Genomic DNA, 16595 nt, shown 5'->3' with positions numbered 1-16595 from the left:
AATCGTGTAGTTTTGCTCCATGGCAGAAAACTTGTGCGAGTAGAAGGAGCAGGGTACTAAGACCCCCTTGGAAGAATATTGGCTCAGGACCACCCCGGCCCCAATAGTGGAGGCGTCAACTTTGATGATGAATGGGCGGTTAGGATCTGGGTGTCATAGACATGGTCTGGTGCAGAAGGCCTCTTTCAAGGCATGGAAAGGAGATTGAGCTTTGGGGTTCCAAACTTGAAGGTTACTACCTTTCCTAGTCAAGGCCGTGAGTGGAGCAGCTAGTGCGGAGTAGTTAGAGATGAAGTTCCTGTAATAGTTTGTAAACCCAAGGAATCTTCGTAAGGCTTAGAGGCCTACTGGCTGGGGCCAATCTCGAATACCTTGAAGTTTCTCAGGATCCATGGTGAAGCCACGGTTGGAGATGATGTACCCCAGGAATGGAAGGCGGATTTGCTCAAAAATGCACTTCTCTAACTTTGCATAGAGATGATTGTCTCTGAGGCATTGGAGGATGGTCTGAACGTGTGAACGATGGGACTTCAGGTCTTTGTAAAAGATCAGTATATCGTCCAGATATACCACAACAAATGAGTATAGTAGGTCCCGGAAGATTTCATTCATCAAACACTGAAAGACCGCAGAGGCGTTACAAAGTCCAAAAGGCATTACTTTGTACTCGTAGTGGCCATCCCTCTTATTGAAGGCGGACTTCCAGATTCCTCTGGTTGGATTCGTACAAGATTGTATGCCCCTCGGAGATCTAACTTTGTAAAGATCTGGGCTTCTTGTAAACGATCAAAACGTTCGCTGATGAGGGGCAGAGGGTAATGATCCTTGCGAGTCACGGCGTTTAACCCATGGTAGTCTATGCAGGGATGTAGACTGCCATCTTTCTTCTTCATGAAGAAGAATACGGCTCATGCCGGGGAATCGGAGGGTCTTATGAATCCTTTATCTAGATTCTCCTTAATGTATTCTGATATCGCTTGGGTTTCCGGAAGTGAGAGGGGGTAGGTTCTGCCCTTAGGAGGCATGGTGTCTGGTAGGAGCTCAATGGGACAATTGAATTTTCGGAGTGGAGGCAGGATGTCAGCACTTTGTTTGGAGAACACATCTTTGAAGTCAGAATACGGAGCAGATAACCTGGAAAAAGTTGCAGAGTTCAGAATGGTGACCACTGGAGACACCTGTAGCAGATAGCAGTTCTGGCACTGGGGACCTCACTGAATTAACTGCAGGGATTGCCAGTTGAAATGAGGTGCTTGTGCTTGGAGCCATGGAAGTCTTAAGATTATCGGGTGTGTGGAACGCTTCAAGACAAATAGCGAAATTTCCTCTTCATGGAGGGTTCCCACGGTGAGGCGGAAAGCCACAGTGCAATGAGTAATGCGTCCAGTGAGATGCTCTCCCTGGATAGATGTGATGCGGAGAGGCACTTCCAGAGGTTGAAGTGGGATCTGGAGTAGAGTGACGATGTCCTCCAGAATAAAATTGCACTCACCCCAGTGTCCATGAGTACGGTAGTGGCAAAAGAGTGAGATTCCCTAAAGAGGGACACAGGGAGTAGTAATTGGGGGCCAGTAACAGTAGTGCCCAAGCTCGGGACCCCCGCCAGGCTTAGGCTTTGTAGTTTCCTGGCCGCATGGGGCAGGATTGCAGAAGGTGTCTGGAACCACCTCAGTATAGGCAAAGGCCTTCTTTCTTTCGTTGGAGGCGCTCCTCAGGAGACAAGCGCCCACGATTGATCTGCATCGGTTCCTCTGGTGAAGGAAGAAGTGCTGGTAAGGCCTTCAACTGGAGGCCTGCAGAACGAACTGGGCGTATGGCAGAAGGTTAGAGGACCTTTACCTCTTGGTGTCGCTGGCGTAGGCGGTGGTCAATCTTGCCGACAAGGGAAATCAGGTCTTCGAGAGATGTGGTAATCTCATGAGCAGCCAGCTCATCCTTGAGGGCAGGAGACAGGCCCTCTAGATAGATTGCCAGTAGGCAGTTCTCTTTCCAGGCCATTTCAGTAGCTAAAGTCCTGAATTCTACCCTGAATTCGGTGAGAGAATGCGAGCCTTGACGGAGGTGAAGAAGATGGAGACCCGCAATCGCCTGTCGGCTGGGGTCCTCGAAGGTCCGCTTGAAAATGGAAATGAAGTGGGAGAGATGATTAAGGATGTCATCAGAATGCTCCCAGAGTGGGGAAGCCCATGCCAGAGCTTTCCCTTTAAGGCGTGAGAGGATGAAGGTAATCTTGGTGGTCTCACTTGGAAACAATGCAGGCTGCAGTGCGAATTGCATAAAGCACTGATTGAGGAAGCCTCGGCAGAAGCAAGGATCCCCATTGAAATGGGGAGGAGCTGGAAGGACCAATGATGCCCGCGGGGGCAGGGTTTGAACCAAACCCCTGATTTGGCCATAGCAAGATCCTGTAGTTGAGACCGTAGTCTTTCCACAGTTGAAGCCAAAGCTTCTAGGGTTCGCTGTTGTTCTCGGATATGAGCAGCTATGCCAGGAATGGCCTGCATGGCGGGAGACTCCACCGAGTCCATGGCTTGGCAACCTGTTGCGCTGGAGGTGGACCCTTGGCCTGGTGCAGGATTGGTATGGCCCTCCAATTGGACCCGGAGAGCGCCTGCCACCAGGAGGCAGAGCATAGGAGGAATCAGAGGCTAGCTGGAGCTTCACTAATAGCAACCTGGGGTTCCCTCAGGTTGAGCCCTTGGTTACCTGGGTCGCCTGGTCTTAAGTGGGCCTTGCAGGGTCTCCTTAAGAGGAAGCACAGGGGCATGCCCACCATGAACAAGGGTGCGCGGTTGATGTGCAGGCTAAGAAGTCCAGAGGTCGCAGGAGGCCAGAGGAGAGTGTCCAAGTGGATAGCGAGGATCAAGGCCAGAGTATCAGTCCAGAATGGTCAGCCAAAGCAGGGGTCAATACCTTTAGTCAATCCGGGAGTAGTCAAGTCAGGTAGAGGTCAAGTTCCAGGCAGCGGACAGACATGGTCATTGAACAGGCAGAGGTCAAGATCCGGGCAGCAGACAGATGAGGTCAGAAGCAAGCAAAGATCAGTACCATGAGATCAGTCCGAAGGGTACTACCAGGAATGGAGAGACGAAGGAGCAGGAGATGCAGGAACAGGAGACGCTGGAATAGGAGACACTGGAACAGGCAAACTAGACCACACCAGAGTGTACGACCCGATTGCAAAGGCAGGGATCATGGGTCTGAGCCTTGCCTTATATATGGTGGTTCTGTGATGTCATCAGTGTGCGCCTCCCGGGTTTTTCCCACTCTTGGCCCTTTAAAGGACTGCTGGTTGGCCGTCCGTGCGCGCCGAGGATGTGAAGTCCTGACGGGAGCTCCGCTGTGAGGCCTGTACGGGAGACTGAGAGCGGGGGAGACGCAAACTGGCTGCGGCTGCGGAGGAGGGGAGCCCGGAGCTCGTGGATGGGAGAGCAAGGTGAGCAGGGCCGGCCGTGGAGCGGATGCGGCCGGGACGCGCAACAATATGCTCCCTGTTGTATGTTCATTTTAGTTTTGTTTGTGAATGTAATCTAACCTAAAAGTTTAGAAATGTTTACAAAAACATATTTGTTTCTTTGGAGGTTTCCTTGATTTTCTGGAAGACATTTTGCCTGCAGTGACTCTAAATATAGAATCCTTCTTTCAAATACACAATATTTCATCCTGCACAACTCATAGTTTCAAATTATATTTCTCCCAATGCACTTGTGCATCTAAGACGAAGCAAAATTGTGCTGTTCAGTTCAGCCCAATGACCTAGTTTGAGCACAGATGGGAATTAGGATTTGTGGGGGGTTTGCAAATTTGATGGGGTTAGCAGCATCATAGATCCACCCTTTCTGAGCCTGTGATACATCAGCCCTATTGCATCCTATTGGAACAACTCGACTTTGACAGTTAACTTCAAAAGCCAGTTGGCAGTCCATCTCCAGGTCTATGAGTTCTCCTCATTATTTTACTTCTGCTAAATGTAGAGGCCTCTCTATTCTGTGAAACCTGGCATTGTCCAAAAAATGATGCACAGGAATAAATCTCCTTGGGGCAGAATTATCTCTTGGGCTGGCCTGAATAGCCATTTTGCGACATAAGAAAACAAATAATTTCTCCAGATGGTATTTATATATCTCAAGAACTTTGTCCTGTTTTACTTTGAAAGGCACTTAAAACCAATGTTAACTTGAAAGTGAGAATATACAAGCAAGTTAAAATTTGTCCTGCAAGCAAATCTGTGGAAATTGTAGTAAATATGCACATTGCAGAAAGACTTACTAACCAAGTACTGCTGCTGTTTGCAGCAAATTCCACTGCAAATCATGAGAAAAATTGCTCATGCAGCAAAATTCCACCACTCCCCAGCAGACTATGCTGCAAACAGCAGCATTTATAAGAAGAATTACATTGAGGTTTTCACCATAAAGTACAGCAAATCTTGCGGGATATTCATGAAAGTGAATTAGATTAAAATATCCCTGCTTCACTTCTGCAATAAACGTAATTGTACACTCCTAATCAGGCATGGCTTTTCCACCAGACCATATAGGCCTATTCCTAGGAGTACCACAGAGAAGGGAGCACATCCTCTTCAGAACAGTCAGCTTTCTTAAGCACTGTACAGCCTAATCAGCAGCCTCCCATCAGACCCACTCCCTTAAAAGTGCAGGAGTGGGCCTGCAGCATTGAAGTACCATAGAATCGCCCACCCCATATCTCCCACAGCTTAGTGGCAACAACCAGGTAAATTCAGCCCTGCTCCTAACTGCTAGTACTATTGCAGTTGGTTTTTTTCATCTTTTGTTCCTCTAGGCTTTCCAGAACCATTCGTTTATGCTGGTTACTGACAGTGTAGAAGCATTGTATAAGAAGAATAGAAAAATCCTATATTTTTGTGAAAAACTGCATGTTTTCTATTATGTTTTTAAGGTATATAATATTGAAAATTTGCAAGTACTGAAACTAAGAAACAATCCTATGAAAGAGATCCCTCTTGATATTCACAGACTCAGGAATCTCAGGACCTTTGTTATTTCTTTCTGCTTGATATCTTCCCTTCCACTTGGGTAAGCAGTTGTAGTCAGCAAAGAGAAAAGATGCCAACATCTACAGGATCAAACAAGAATTCAGGTTATCAGATGTACAGTTAAGACTGTCCTGACCTTGTGATTTTAGCTTACAAAGAGTGTATATAGTTATTTCCATAACACAGTATAGTTGTTAAACTTGGGGTTCATACATTAAAGGGTCTTCTCCCATTTTGTGTTTGTAGAAAAAAAATCATCTGCCTTATATTCAACCACTGTATTCATACAAAGAAAAGGGGAAATGCATTGAAGTAAGCAGCGGGCAAAACATAGTAATTAGATAGCCTCTCTCCCTATTATTAAGGTATTGCAAAAAAACCCAAGTCCTTTATTTTTAGCTTATTTAGTGTGGCTAATGCTTAAAGTATTTTTGTACAAACTGAATTGTCATCCCATATAGTAGGAAACACCCAAATTAAATATTGAGTGTTGTAGATTGCTTGAAATAAGAACATTGCATTTCAGTGCTTAATGTTTTCCTCAATACATGATAGTCTTACAGATTCAGAAATTAACCAACCAGTGAGGGTTTTGCATACTCTTTTTGCATACATAAAAAACAAATCCACCATAGCACTAATCCAAAACTGCACAGGATCCGAGATGGAGAATCAAATAGTGTCCACAGCCAAAGACCTAGGCATCGTCCTAGATGATGAACTAAACCTCAAAAAACACATCAATACAATAATAAGAGATGGATTCTTCAAATCCTAAAAAGAATCAAACCACTTCTCTACACCCATGACTACCGAACAGTCCTCCAAGCATTATTATTCTCCAAACTTGACTATTGCAACGCCCTCCTTCTTGGCCTGCCAACAACCACGCTCAGACCACTGCAATTGCTACAAAACGCAGCAGCAAGAATACTCACACACAGCAAAAGATCGGATCACATCTCACCAATCCTCAAAAACCTACTCTGGTTACCCATTCCATTCAGAATACAATATAAAGTCCTCACCCTCATCCACAAAGCACTCTACAATGACAAGTTTAACTGGCTGAACGTGACCCTCCATTTTTACAGCCCACAAAGGAACCTCCGCTCCACCAACACTGGACTCATCTCAATTCCTTCACCAAAAGTAACACACCTGACCACAATATGAGAACGCGCTCTATCTGTGGCCGGACCCTCGCTCTGGAACAACTTACCGACACATCTAAGATTGGAACCAACAACGCAATCCTTCAAAAAAAAAAATCTCAAAACATGGCTCTTCCAAAAAGCCTTCCTGACAACTACCTAATGCCCATCTACCAACTGCACTCAGATGAACCTCACTTCCCCCTCAGATCTTCTGGTTATTCCTCCATTCCTACCCCTCCTAGACCACCAACAGCTTCACACTCCTCACTAATTTCAAGACTCCCTACTACCTATTAACACACACACATACACAGCAATTACCAACCTCATCTCCACTTGAATGTCCGCAATGTTATCTCTTGATCATATTTATACTTTACAAATTACACTATGGCAATCTACAGACACTTGTACTACTCAATGTCAAAATTGCTATAAAATTGCTATTCTCCATGCTACTCCAGACTAGACATTGAAAACAATGTTGCTTTTGTTCCATTTTAATCCATTGTAAGTTATATCCTATTTATTGTAAGTTATATTATATTATGTTGTTATACTATAAGATACACTGTAGGACATACTGTTATTCCCTTTTCAGTTTAAATTTTACTGTAAGAATTATTTTGAAGTTACAATGTAAAATAAGAAGGCCTCGACTTCTTAGAACCCCAGTTGCAATGTAAACCGATGTGATATTCCAGATCGAACACCGGTATATAAAAATAAATAAATAAATAAGAAGTAGTTGTGTGTTTCATAACCTTTGCTTTACTTTTTATACTGACTGAATACTATGTGAATATTATTAATCGCGATACTACTATATAATCTCAACCCTACAAATGCTGCCCAACTTTGGCCCTTCACTTGCTCTCTTCTACCAGCTACCTATACACTGAAAACATGAAAAATGTAATAGCAATAATGACACAAGACAGTCTTACACAATAACTTTCATTCACCGACAAAAATCATCCTCAATGCAGGCACATATATTGGCCTTGTGACCTAATCATGGATCTCATCAGAGAAGCATCTAAAGCTTGCCAGTAAAAACTTATACTATGCATGGCAGGAAACCCATGTGACATGGAAGTGTTCTTCAGTTTAAATTTTGTCCATCATCTGAGGAGCAGCATCACTCTGGATCTCTGCAAGGCTTTGTTCAAGGAGATATTTGCATTTTTTTGCATCAGTCTTGATTTCTTTCTCCTATATTTTCTCAACTTTTTTTCTACTCGGACTTTAACTATAAGGCTTATGCAGGCTCTCCTTCATTTGAAACCTTCTCCTTTGAATAAACAACTGGAATCAACTATTTGATCATTGTTCCAGACTGCTGCCTACCAGGATAACCAGAGCCTCACTTAGTAGCCTGGGTACTCTGGTGATCTATTGAAAGCATTGTACTACCACAGTAAAGTACCAAAAGGGAGGTAACTAATCAGATTCCTCAACTAGCTGACAAAAATCCCATCTCTAAATGTCATATTTGGCCCATTTTGCTATAGGACATGGTGAACGTTTCCTCCTGGTGTCTGAGCCTAATATTCAAATGCCAGATAACTGTATAAGTAGGACTTATCCAGATATCTAGCAGCCTCTGAATATCCAATTACATTCAGCAGCCACTAGATAGCAGAGTAAATCACTTATCTCGCTATCTAGCTAGCCGGCTAACTTGTGGGCAGGCATTGGGCGGATCGGGTGCACTACTTAGCCAGATAACTTATCTGGCTAAGTAGCGATATTGAGACTTAGCCGGATAAGTTAATCAGTTAAGCTAGATGTGCTCAACAGCAGATCTAGACTTAGTCGGATAACACTTATCCAGCTAAGTAGCGCTTTGTAGATGGATATTCAGCCTAATAAACATAGAAGCATAGAAATGATGGCAAAAAAGGATCAAATGATCTACCCAGTCTGCCCAGCAAGCTTATGCTTATGCTAGTATCTGCAGCGCTGTGCAGATTACCCTCATGCCTATCAGTTTCCCAATCCATAAACGTCAGGGCTCTTGGATGCCGTTTGAATCCAATTTCCTTTAACCCTTGCTGTGGAAGCAGAGAGCAATAATGGAGCTGTATCAAAAGTGTCAGGCTTAGTGATTAAGTGTAGTAAAATCCACATCAGCAAGTTACCCCCCTGTTTATTTGTTTCCCAAACCGTAAACGTTGGGGCCCTCATTGGTTGCTATCTGAATCCAATTCCCCCTTTCCCACTGCCATTGAAGCAGAGAACAATGATGGAGTTGCATTAACAGTATCAAAGCTTATGTATTAAGGGTAGCAACTGCACACCAGCAAGTTACCCTCAGTTACCCCCATGCACTCTTTTCATTATTTACTTCCTCTAGCCTTTAGGGATCCACAGTGTTTATCCCATGCCCCTTTGAATTCCTTCATTGTTGAGTCTTCCTCCTTGGCGTTTCATTTCATGACCTCTAGTTCTATTGATTTCTTTCCATCAGAACAGGTTTGACGATTGTGCATCATTAAAACCTTTCAGGTATCTTCAGGTCTGTATCATATTTCCCCTGTACCCCCTCTCTTCCAGGGTCTACTAATTCAGATCCTTCAGCCTCTCTTCACAAGTCTTCCAATGCTGATCCCTCACCAATTTGGTCACTCTTCTTTGGACCGCCTCTATCCTGTCTTTATCCTTTTTGAGTTACGGGTACCAGTACTGAACAGAGTATTCCAGGTGAGGCCTCACCAAGGACCTATTCAAGGGCATTATCACCTTTTTCTTATTACTTGTTATTTCTCTCTCTATGCAGCCCAGCATTCTTCTGGCTTTAGCTATCATCTTCTCACATTGATTTGCCACCTTCAGATCATCAGACTCTATCACACCAAGGTCCCTCTTCCAGTCTGTGCATATTAGTCTTTCACTGCCCATCACATACAGCTCTTTTGGATTTCCGCACCCCAGATGCATGACTCTGCAATTCTTGACATTGAAGCCCAGCTGCCAAATTTTCAACCACTCTTCAAGCTTTCTTAAATCACTTTTCAATCTCACTACTCCATCAGGCATGTCCACTCTGTTGCAGATCTTAGTATCATCCGCAAATAGACAAACTTTATCTTCTATCCCTTCTACCAGGTCGCTCACAAAGATATTGAACAGAACCGGTCACGAAACAGATCCCTGTGGCACTTCACTTAACACCATTCTTTGTTCAGATTAGATTCCATTTACCATTACATGCTGTCTCCTGTCAGTCAACCAATTTGCAATCCACACTACTACCTTGGTACCCACTCCCAAGCTTCTCATTTTGTTCATGAGTCTCCTATGTCAAAAGCTCTACTAAAATCCAAGTAAATCACATAGAGCACTCTTCTCTGATCCAATTCTCTAGCCATCCAATCAAAAAAATCAATCAGAACCTTCCCGTGGTGAATCCATGCTGCTTCATGTCAAGCAACCCACCAGATTGTAGATAATTCACTATCGGGCGGATTTTAAAAGCCTTGCTCGCGTAAATCCACCTGGATTTATGCGAGCAGGGCCTTGCGCGCCGGCGCGCCTATTTTCCATAGGCCGCCGGCACGCGCAGAGCCCCGGGACGCGCGTAGGTCCCGAGGTTTTTGGAAGTGGGCGTGTCGGGGGCGTGTCGGGGCGGGACCTGATGACACGGCGTTTCGGGGGAGGGGCACGGCGTGTCGGGGGCGGGACCGGGGGCGTGGTTTCGGCCCGGGGCATTTCGGGGGCGTGGCCGCGCCCTCCGGAACCGCCCCCGGATCGAGTCTCGGCGCGCCAGCAGCCCGCTGGCGCGCGTGGATTTACGTCTCCCTCCGGGAGGCGTAAATCCATGGATAAAGGTAAGGGGGGGTTTAGGTAGAGGAAGGGAGGGGAAGGTGAGGGGAGGGCGAAAGAGAGTTCCCTCCGAGGCCGCTCCGATTTCGGAGCGGCCTCGGAGGGAACGGTGACAGGCTGCGCGGCTCGGCGCGTGCCGGCTGCCCAAAATCGGCAGCCTTGCGCGCGCCGATCCAGGATTTTAGAAGATACGCGCGTATCTTATAAAATCCAGCGTACTTTTGTTTGCGCCTGGTGCGCAAACAAAAGTACGCGAAAGCGCTTTTTTTAAAAATCTACCCCTATGTTTCCTTCAACAGAGTCTCCATTAATTTTCCAAGCTATATCTGGCTAAGTTACTTAGCTGGCTTGGCTTTCAATATCTACCCTCCTATTTTTTATAAAGTACCCATACATGTAGAATTTGTATGTGCTTTAAAACATGTTAATAAATGTTGTTGCTGGGCCTGCTGGCTCAGTGATTGTTGCGCTGGAGGTGGACCATTGGCCTGGCGCAGGATTGGTATGGCTCTCTGAGTGTTCCCAGAGGGCACCTGCCGCCAGGAGGCGGAGCACATGAGGAGACAGAGGCAAGCTGGAGCTTCACCAATAACAGTCCAGGGGTTCCTGGGGTTGAGCCCTTGGGTACCCAGACTTCCTAGGCTTAGTTGGGCCTCTAAGGGTCTCCTGGAGAGGTAGCGGAAAGGTGTGCCCACCAAGAGTAAAGGTGCATGGCTGTCGCTGAACAAGCGAGCTAGACCGGAACAAGGAGTACCAGAGACCACAGGTACAGAGCAGGCCTGGATTGGCCACTGTTGGAAACAGGATGCTGGGCTTGATGGACCCTTGGTCAGACCTAGTATGGCATTTTCTTATGTTCTTATTTTCTTATGTACTGCCTGGAAGCTATTACAGATACAGACAATTGTGAGTTACCATCGCTCTCTCAGAGCTTTCCCTGGAACCAGGTACTCACTCCTCGAGGGCCTAACCCTTTCCAGCTACTGAGCTTTCTCAAGACCTTATGTGAGTTATCATCTAAGTACTGGCTATGTATACAGCATACCCTGTCTACTCACTATCTATAGTTTTTCTACAGCTCAGCAACTCTGGGATCGTGGTTCCAGTAAATGAGGGACTTCAGCCCTGCCAGGCATATCAGCTCACTACTGCCACCTCTGCTGGTTCTACTAACCTGTCTAATAAAAGAATTATCTGTGTCTGTCTCCATACCCAAGCCTAGCCGATAGTCCCTCTCAGGATATCCTCCTGGGGGCGCTGTCATCTGCCATTGGCCCAAGGATCCACCATTCTACATTCTACTACAGCTGAGTGCCCTCTCCAAGCACTCCGTTGGTAACAGATTATTATCTACTCCCTCTACAGGAGCTGAGCATATCACATGGCTTCTCCCTAGCAGATCCATTACAGATTGCTTACCGTCCACGGAGCATAACAGTTTGCTAACTCCTCCTTCACAGGAGACGTATTCAACAGATTGCTAACTCCTCCCCTCTGGAGGAGCGATTCATAACAGATTGCTAACTCCCATCTGCTTGCTCCACCCATCAGGATAGCAGATTATAACAACGACGAGTGAGGTTATCAAATTTGCGGATGATGCAAAATTATTCAGAGTATTTAAATCACAAGCAGATTGTGATACATTACAGGAGGTCCTTGCAAGACTAGAAGATTGGGCATCCAAATGGCAGATGAAATTTAATGTGGACAAGTGCAAGGTGTTGCATATAGGGAAAAATAACCCTTGCTGTAGTTACATGATGTTAGGTTCCATTTTAGGAGCTACCACCCAGGAAAAAGATCTAGGCATCATAGTGGATAATACTTTGAAATCGTCGGCTCAGTGTGTTGCAGCAGTCAAAAAAGCAAACAGAATTTTAGGAATTATTAAGAAGAGAATGGTTAATAGAACAAAAATGTCATAATGCCTCTATATCGCTCCATGGTGAGACTGCACCTGGAATACTGTGTACAATTCTGGTCGCCGCATCTCAAAAAAGATATAGTTGCGATGGAGAAGGTACAGAGAAGGGCAACCAAAATGATAAAGGGGATGGAACAGCTCCCTTATGAGGAAAGGCTGAAGAGGTTAGGGCTGTTCAGCTTGGAGAAGAGACGGCTGAGGGGGGATATGATAGAGCTCTTTAAGATCATGAGAGGTCTTGAACGAGTAGATGTGAATCAGTTATTTACACTTTCGAATAATAGAAGGACTAGGGGGCATTCCATGAAGTTAGCAAATAGCACATTTAAGACTAATCAGAGAAAATTCTTTTTCACTCAATGCACAATAAAGCTCTGGAATTTGTTGCCAGTTAGTGTAGCTGGGTTCAAAAAAGGTTTGGATAAGTTCTTGGAGGAGAAGTCCATTAACGGCTATTAATCAAGTTTACCGTATTTCCACGCATATAACCCGCGGGTAATGTGCGTTTTTACCTACCCCGCATGCCCCCCGCGGGGTATAAACGTGGGCGGGTTATCCAGAAAAAATTTTACAACCAATAAAGTTTCCCGACTCTGAATAGGCTGCAGCTGAGAGGAGTCCGTCCTATCCCTGCGCCCGGCCGCTTCCTGATTGGTCGCGTGTTAAATCTAGGCCGCAGGCGGGTGGGCGCTTGTTCCAGGCGGCGGCGGGGGCGGGTGGACGCGCGTTAGTTCGAGACGGCCGGCGGGTGGTCGCGTGTTAAATCTAGGCCGGGTCGCACAGGCGCGCATTCATTCACTGCCGGTGGGGGCAGCCCCCACCGGCAGTGAATGAATGCGCGCCGAAAGCAGCTTGTTCCAGGCGGCGGTGGCGGGTGGACGCGCGTTAGTTCGAGGCGGGTGGTCGCGTGTTAAATCTAGGCCGGGTCGCTCAAGGCAATCTAGGCCGGGTCGCTCAAGGCAGTCACATGCCGTGACGTCACGGCATGTGACTGCCTTGAGCATCGAATCGCAGGGGTCGCATTCATTCACTGCCGGTGGGGGCTGGGGCAGCCCCCACCGGCAGTGAATGAATTCATTCATCCAGGCGGAGGAGCCGGCTGCTTTCAGCTGCCGCTGCCGGCTGCTTTCGGCGCTCAAGGCAGTAGCGGCGAAAGCAGCCGGCTCCTCCGCCTGGATGAATGAATGCGACCCCTGCGATTCGATGCTCAAGGCAGTCACATGCCGTGACGTCACGGCATGTGACTGCCTTGAGCGACCCGGCCTAGATTGCCTTGAGCGACCCGGCCTAGATTTAACACGCGACCACCCGCCTCGAACTAACGCGCGTCCACCCGCCACCGCCGCCTGGAACAAGCTGCTTTCGGCGCGCATTCATTCACTGCCGGTGGGGGCTGCCCCCACCGGCAGTGAATGAATGCGCGCCTGTGCGACCCGGCCTAGATTTAACACGCGACCACCCGCCGGCCGTCTCGAACTAACGCGCGTCCACCCGCCCCCGCCTGGAACAAGCGCCCACCCGCCCGCGGCCTAGATTTAACACGCGACCACCCGGCTCCCGCCGCCCGCCTGGACCCACGCGGCCCTCCGACAGGTATTTAAAAATTTATTTTTTTTTTGAATTGCGGGTTATATGAGGAGGCGGGGTATATTAAAACTTTTTTTCATAAATCTTGAAAACCTGCGGGTTATGTGTGTGGGCGGGTTATATACGTGGGCGGGTTATTGTCGTGGAAATACGGTACTTAGGGAATAGCCACTGCTATTAATTGCATCAATAGCATGGGATCTTCTTAGTGTTTGGGCAATTGCCAGGTTCTTGTGGCCTGGTTTGGCTTCTGTTGGAAACAGGATGCTGGGCTTGATGGACCCTTGGTCTGACCCAGCATGGCAATTTCTTATATCCTTATGACCAGTCACCTCCCTGACCAGTCTCTGTCTCTCACACACACATCAGTCACCTCCCTGACCAGTCTTTCTTCCTCACATACACACCAGTAACCTCCCTGACTACTCTTCTTCCTCACACACACACACACACACACACACACCAGTCACCTCGCTGACCAGTCTGTCTCTTCTTCAAACACACACCACACGTCACCTCACTGACAAGTCTGTCTCACACACACACATACATCAGTCACCTCCCTGACCAGTCTCTGTCTCTCACACAGAAACACATCACCTCCTTAAGCAGTCTCTCTCTCTCATAAAAACACATTACCTCCGATCAGTGTCTCTCTCACAATCACACACATGCTCTCTCACTTTCATACAAGCTCTCAATCACACACAAATGCTCTTGTTCCCATTCTGCCATAGACACACAAAGCTGCCTCTCATGCACCCAGGCACCCATTCTACTACTCACACACATATAAAGCTGCCACTCACACACATACTACCCCATGACTTTTTAGTTTTCTTAGAAGCCTTTCATGAGTGATTTTGTCAAATGCCATTATCTACATGTTTATTAACCCCTTCAAAAAAAAAAAAGGGGGGGTTATATTGGCCACTCTTCAGTCTTCAGATACAATGGACTATTTTAATAATACTTTACAAATTTTTACTAATAGGTCTAAAATTTCATTTTCTTAGTTCTTTCAGAACCCTGGGGTGTATACCATCTGGTCTGTGAGATTTACTAGTCTTTAGTTTGTCAATCTGGCCTACTACATCTTCCAGGTTCACCGTGATTTGGTTCAGTTCATCTGAATCATCACGCTTGAAAACTGTCTCTAGAACAGTATCTCCTCAACATCATCATTAGTAAACATGGAAGCAAAAAATGCATTTAGGCTTTCTGTGATGGATTTTCAGAAGGAGTTTGGCAAAGTTCCTCAAGATAGGCTTCTAGGAAAAGTAAAAAGTCATGGGATAGGTGGTGATGTCTTTTTGTGGATTACAAACTGGCTAAAAGACAGGAAACAGAGAGTAGGAATAAATGGACAATTTTCTCAGTGGAAGGGAGTGGGCAGTGGAGTGCCTCAGGGATCTGTATTGGGACCCTTATTTTTCAATATATTTATAAATGATCTGGAAAGAAATACGACGAGTGAGGTAATCAAATTTGCAGATGATACAAAATTGTTCAGAGTAGTTAAATCACAAGCAGATTGTGATAAATTGCAGGAAGACCTTGTTAGACTGGAAAATTGGGCATCGAAATGGCAGATGAAATTTAATGTGGATAAGTGCAAGGTGATGCATATAGGGAAAAATAACCCATGCTATAATTACACAATGTTAGGTTCCATATTAGGTGCTACCACCCAAGAAAGAGATCTAGGCATCATAGTGGATAACACAGTGAAATCATCATTTCAGTGTGCTTCGGCAGTCAAAAAAGCAAACAGAATGTTGGGAATTATTAGAAAGGGAATGGTGAATAAAACGCAAAATGTCAGAATGCCTCTGTATCCCTCCATGGTGAGACCGCACCTTGAATACTGTGTACAATTCTGGTCGCCGCATCTCAAAAAAGATATAGTTGCGATGGAGAAGATACAGAGAAGGGCGACCAAAATGATAAGGGGAATGGAACAGCTCCCCTATGAAGAAAGACTAAAGAGGTTAAGACTTTTCAGCTTGGAGAAGAGATGGCTGAGGGGGGATATGATAGAGGTCTTTAAAATCATGAAAGGTCTAGAACAGGTAGATGTGAATCGGTTATTTACTCTTTCAGATAATAGAAAGACTAGGGGGCACTCCATGAAGTTAGCGTGTGGCACATTTAAAACTAATCGGAGAAAGTTCTTTTTCACTCATCGCACAATTAAACTCTGGAATTTGTTGCCAGAGGATGTGGTTAGTGCAGTTAGTGTAGCTGTGTTTAAAAAAGGATTGGATAAGTTCTTGGAGGAGAAGTCATTACCTGTTGTTAATGAAGTTGACTTGGAAAATAGCCACTGCTATTACTAGCAACAGTAACATGGAAGAGACTTAGTTTTTGGGTACTTGCCAGGTTCTTATGGCCTGGATTGGCCACTGTTGGAAACAGGATGCTGGGCTTGATGGACCCTTGGTCTGACCCAGATTGGCATGTTCTTATGTTCGTATGTTCTTATCTTACCTAAGTACTCCTTTAATCCCTCGATCATCTAACAGTCCAACCAACTCCCTTGCATTTTTCTTGCTTCGAATATATTTTTTAAAGTTTTTATTATGAGATTTTGCCACTACGGCCGACTTCATTTCAAATTCTTTCTTAGTCTGTCTTATCAATGTTTTACATTTAACTTGACAATGCTTATGCTTTTTCCTATTTTATTCCGATTTATTCTTCTTCCAATTTTTGAAGGAAGTTTTTTGGGCTAAAATAGCCTCTTTCACCTTCCCTTTTAACCATGACGTCAATCGTTTGGCCTTCCTTCCACCTTTTTTAATATGTGGAAATCATCTGGATTGCACTTCTAAGATGGTATTTTAAACAATGTCCGTGCCTGTTATATACTCTTATCCTTTGCAACTGCACCTTTCAGTATTTTTTTTTTTAATTTAAAACTTTTATGGAGTGCAACATCAATTTTCTCCCAATGAGGCATAAGAGCAAAAGCATGATCAAATTAGAACTACTGACTGAAAGGGGGACAATGTGTAAATTTACAGCTCTATTTCTAAACTTTCAAAAGGAAAACTTTGATAAAATGAGAAAAATAATT

The 16595-nt window shown here is 45.5% G+C and overlaps 1 protein-coding gene across 2 annotated transcripts in view; it reads left to right on the top strand.

Moving 5' to 3' along the window:
• Positions 1-16595, top strand: part of LRRC63 (leucine rich repeat containing 63) — a 149678-nt gene that overhangs the window by 101043 nt on the left and 32040 nt on the right. For both annotated transcript variants that reach the window (XM_029601724.1, XM_029601722.1), the window contains exon 8: positions 4921-5057. In XM_029601724.1, the coding sequence (XP_029457584.1) occupies positions 4921-5057 (137 nt within the window). The remainder of the gene's footprint in view (positions 1-4920; positions 5058-16595) is intronic.

Source organism: Rhinatrema bivittatum, chromosome 5 (assembly GCF_901001135.1).
Source record: "Rhinatrema bivittatum chromosome 5, aRhiBiv1.1, whole genome shotgun sequence".
In the NCBI taxonomy this organism is placed as follows: Eukaryota; Metazoa; Chordata; class Amphibia; order Gymnophiona; family Rhinatrematidae; genus Rhinatrema; species Rhinatrema bivittatum.
The sequence above is the reverse complement of the archived record's forward strand: the minus strand, read 5'-3'. Positions and strand labels throughout refer to the sequence as shown.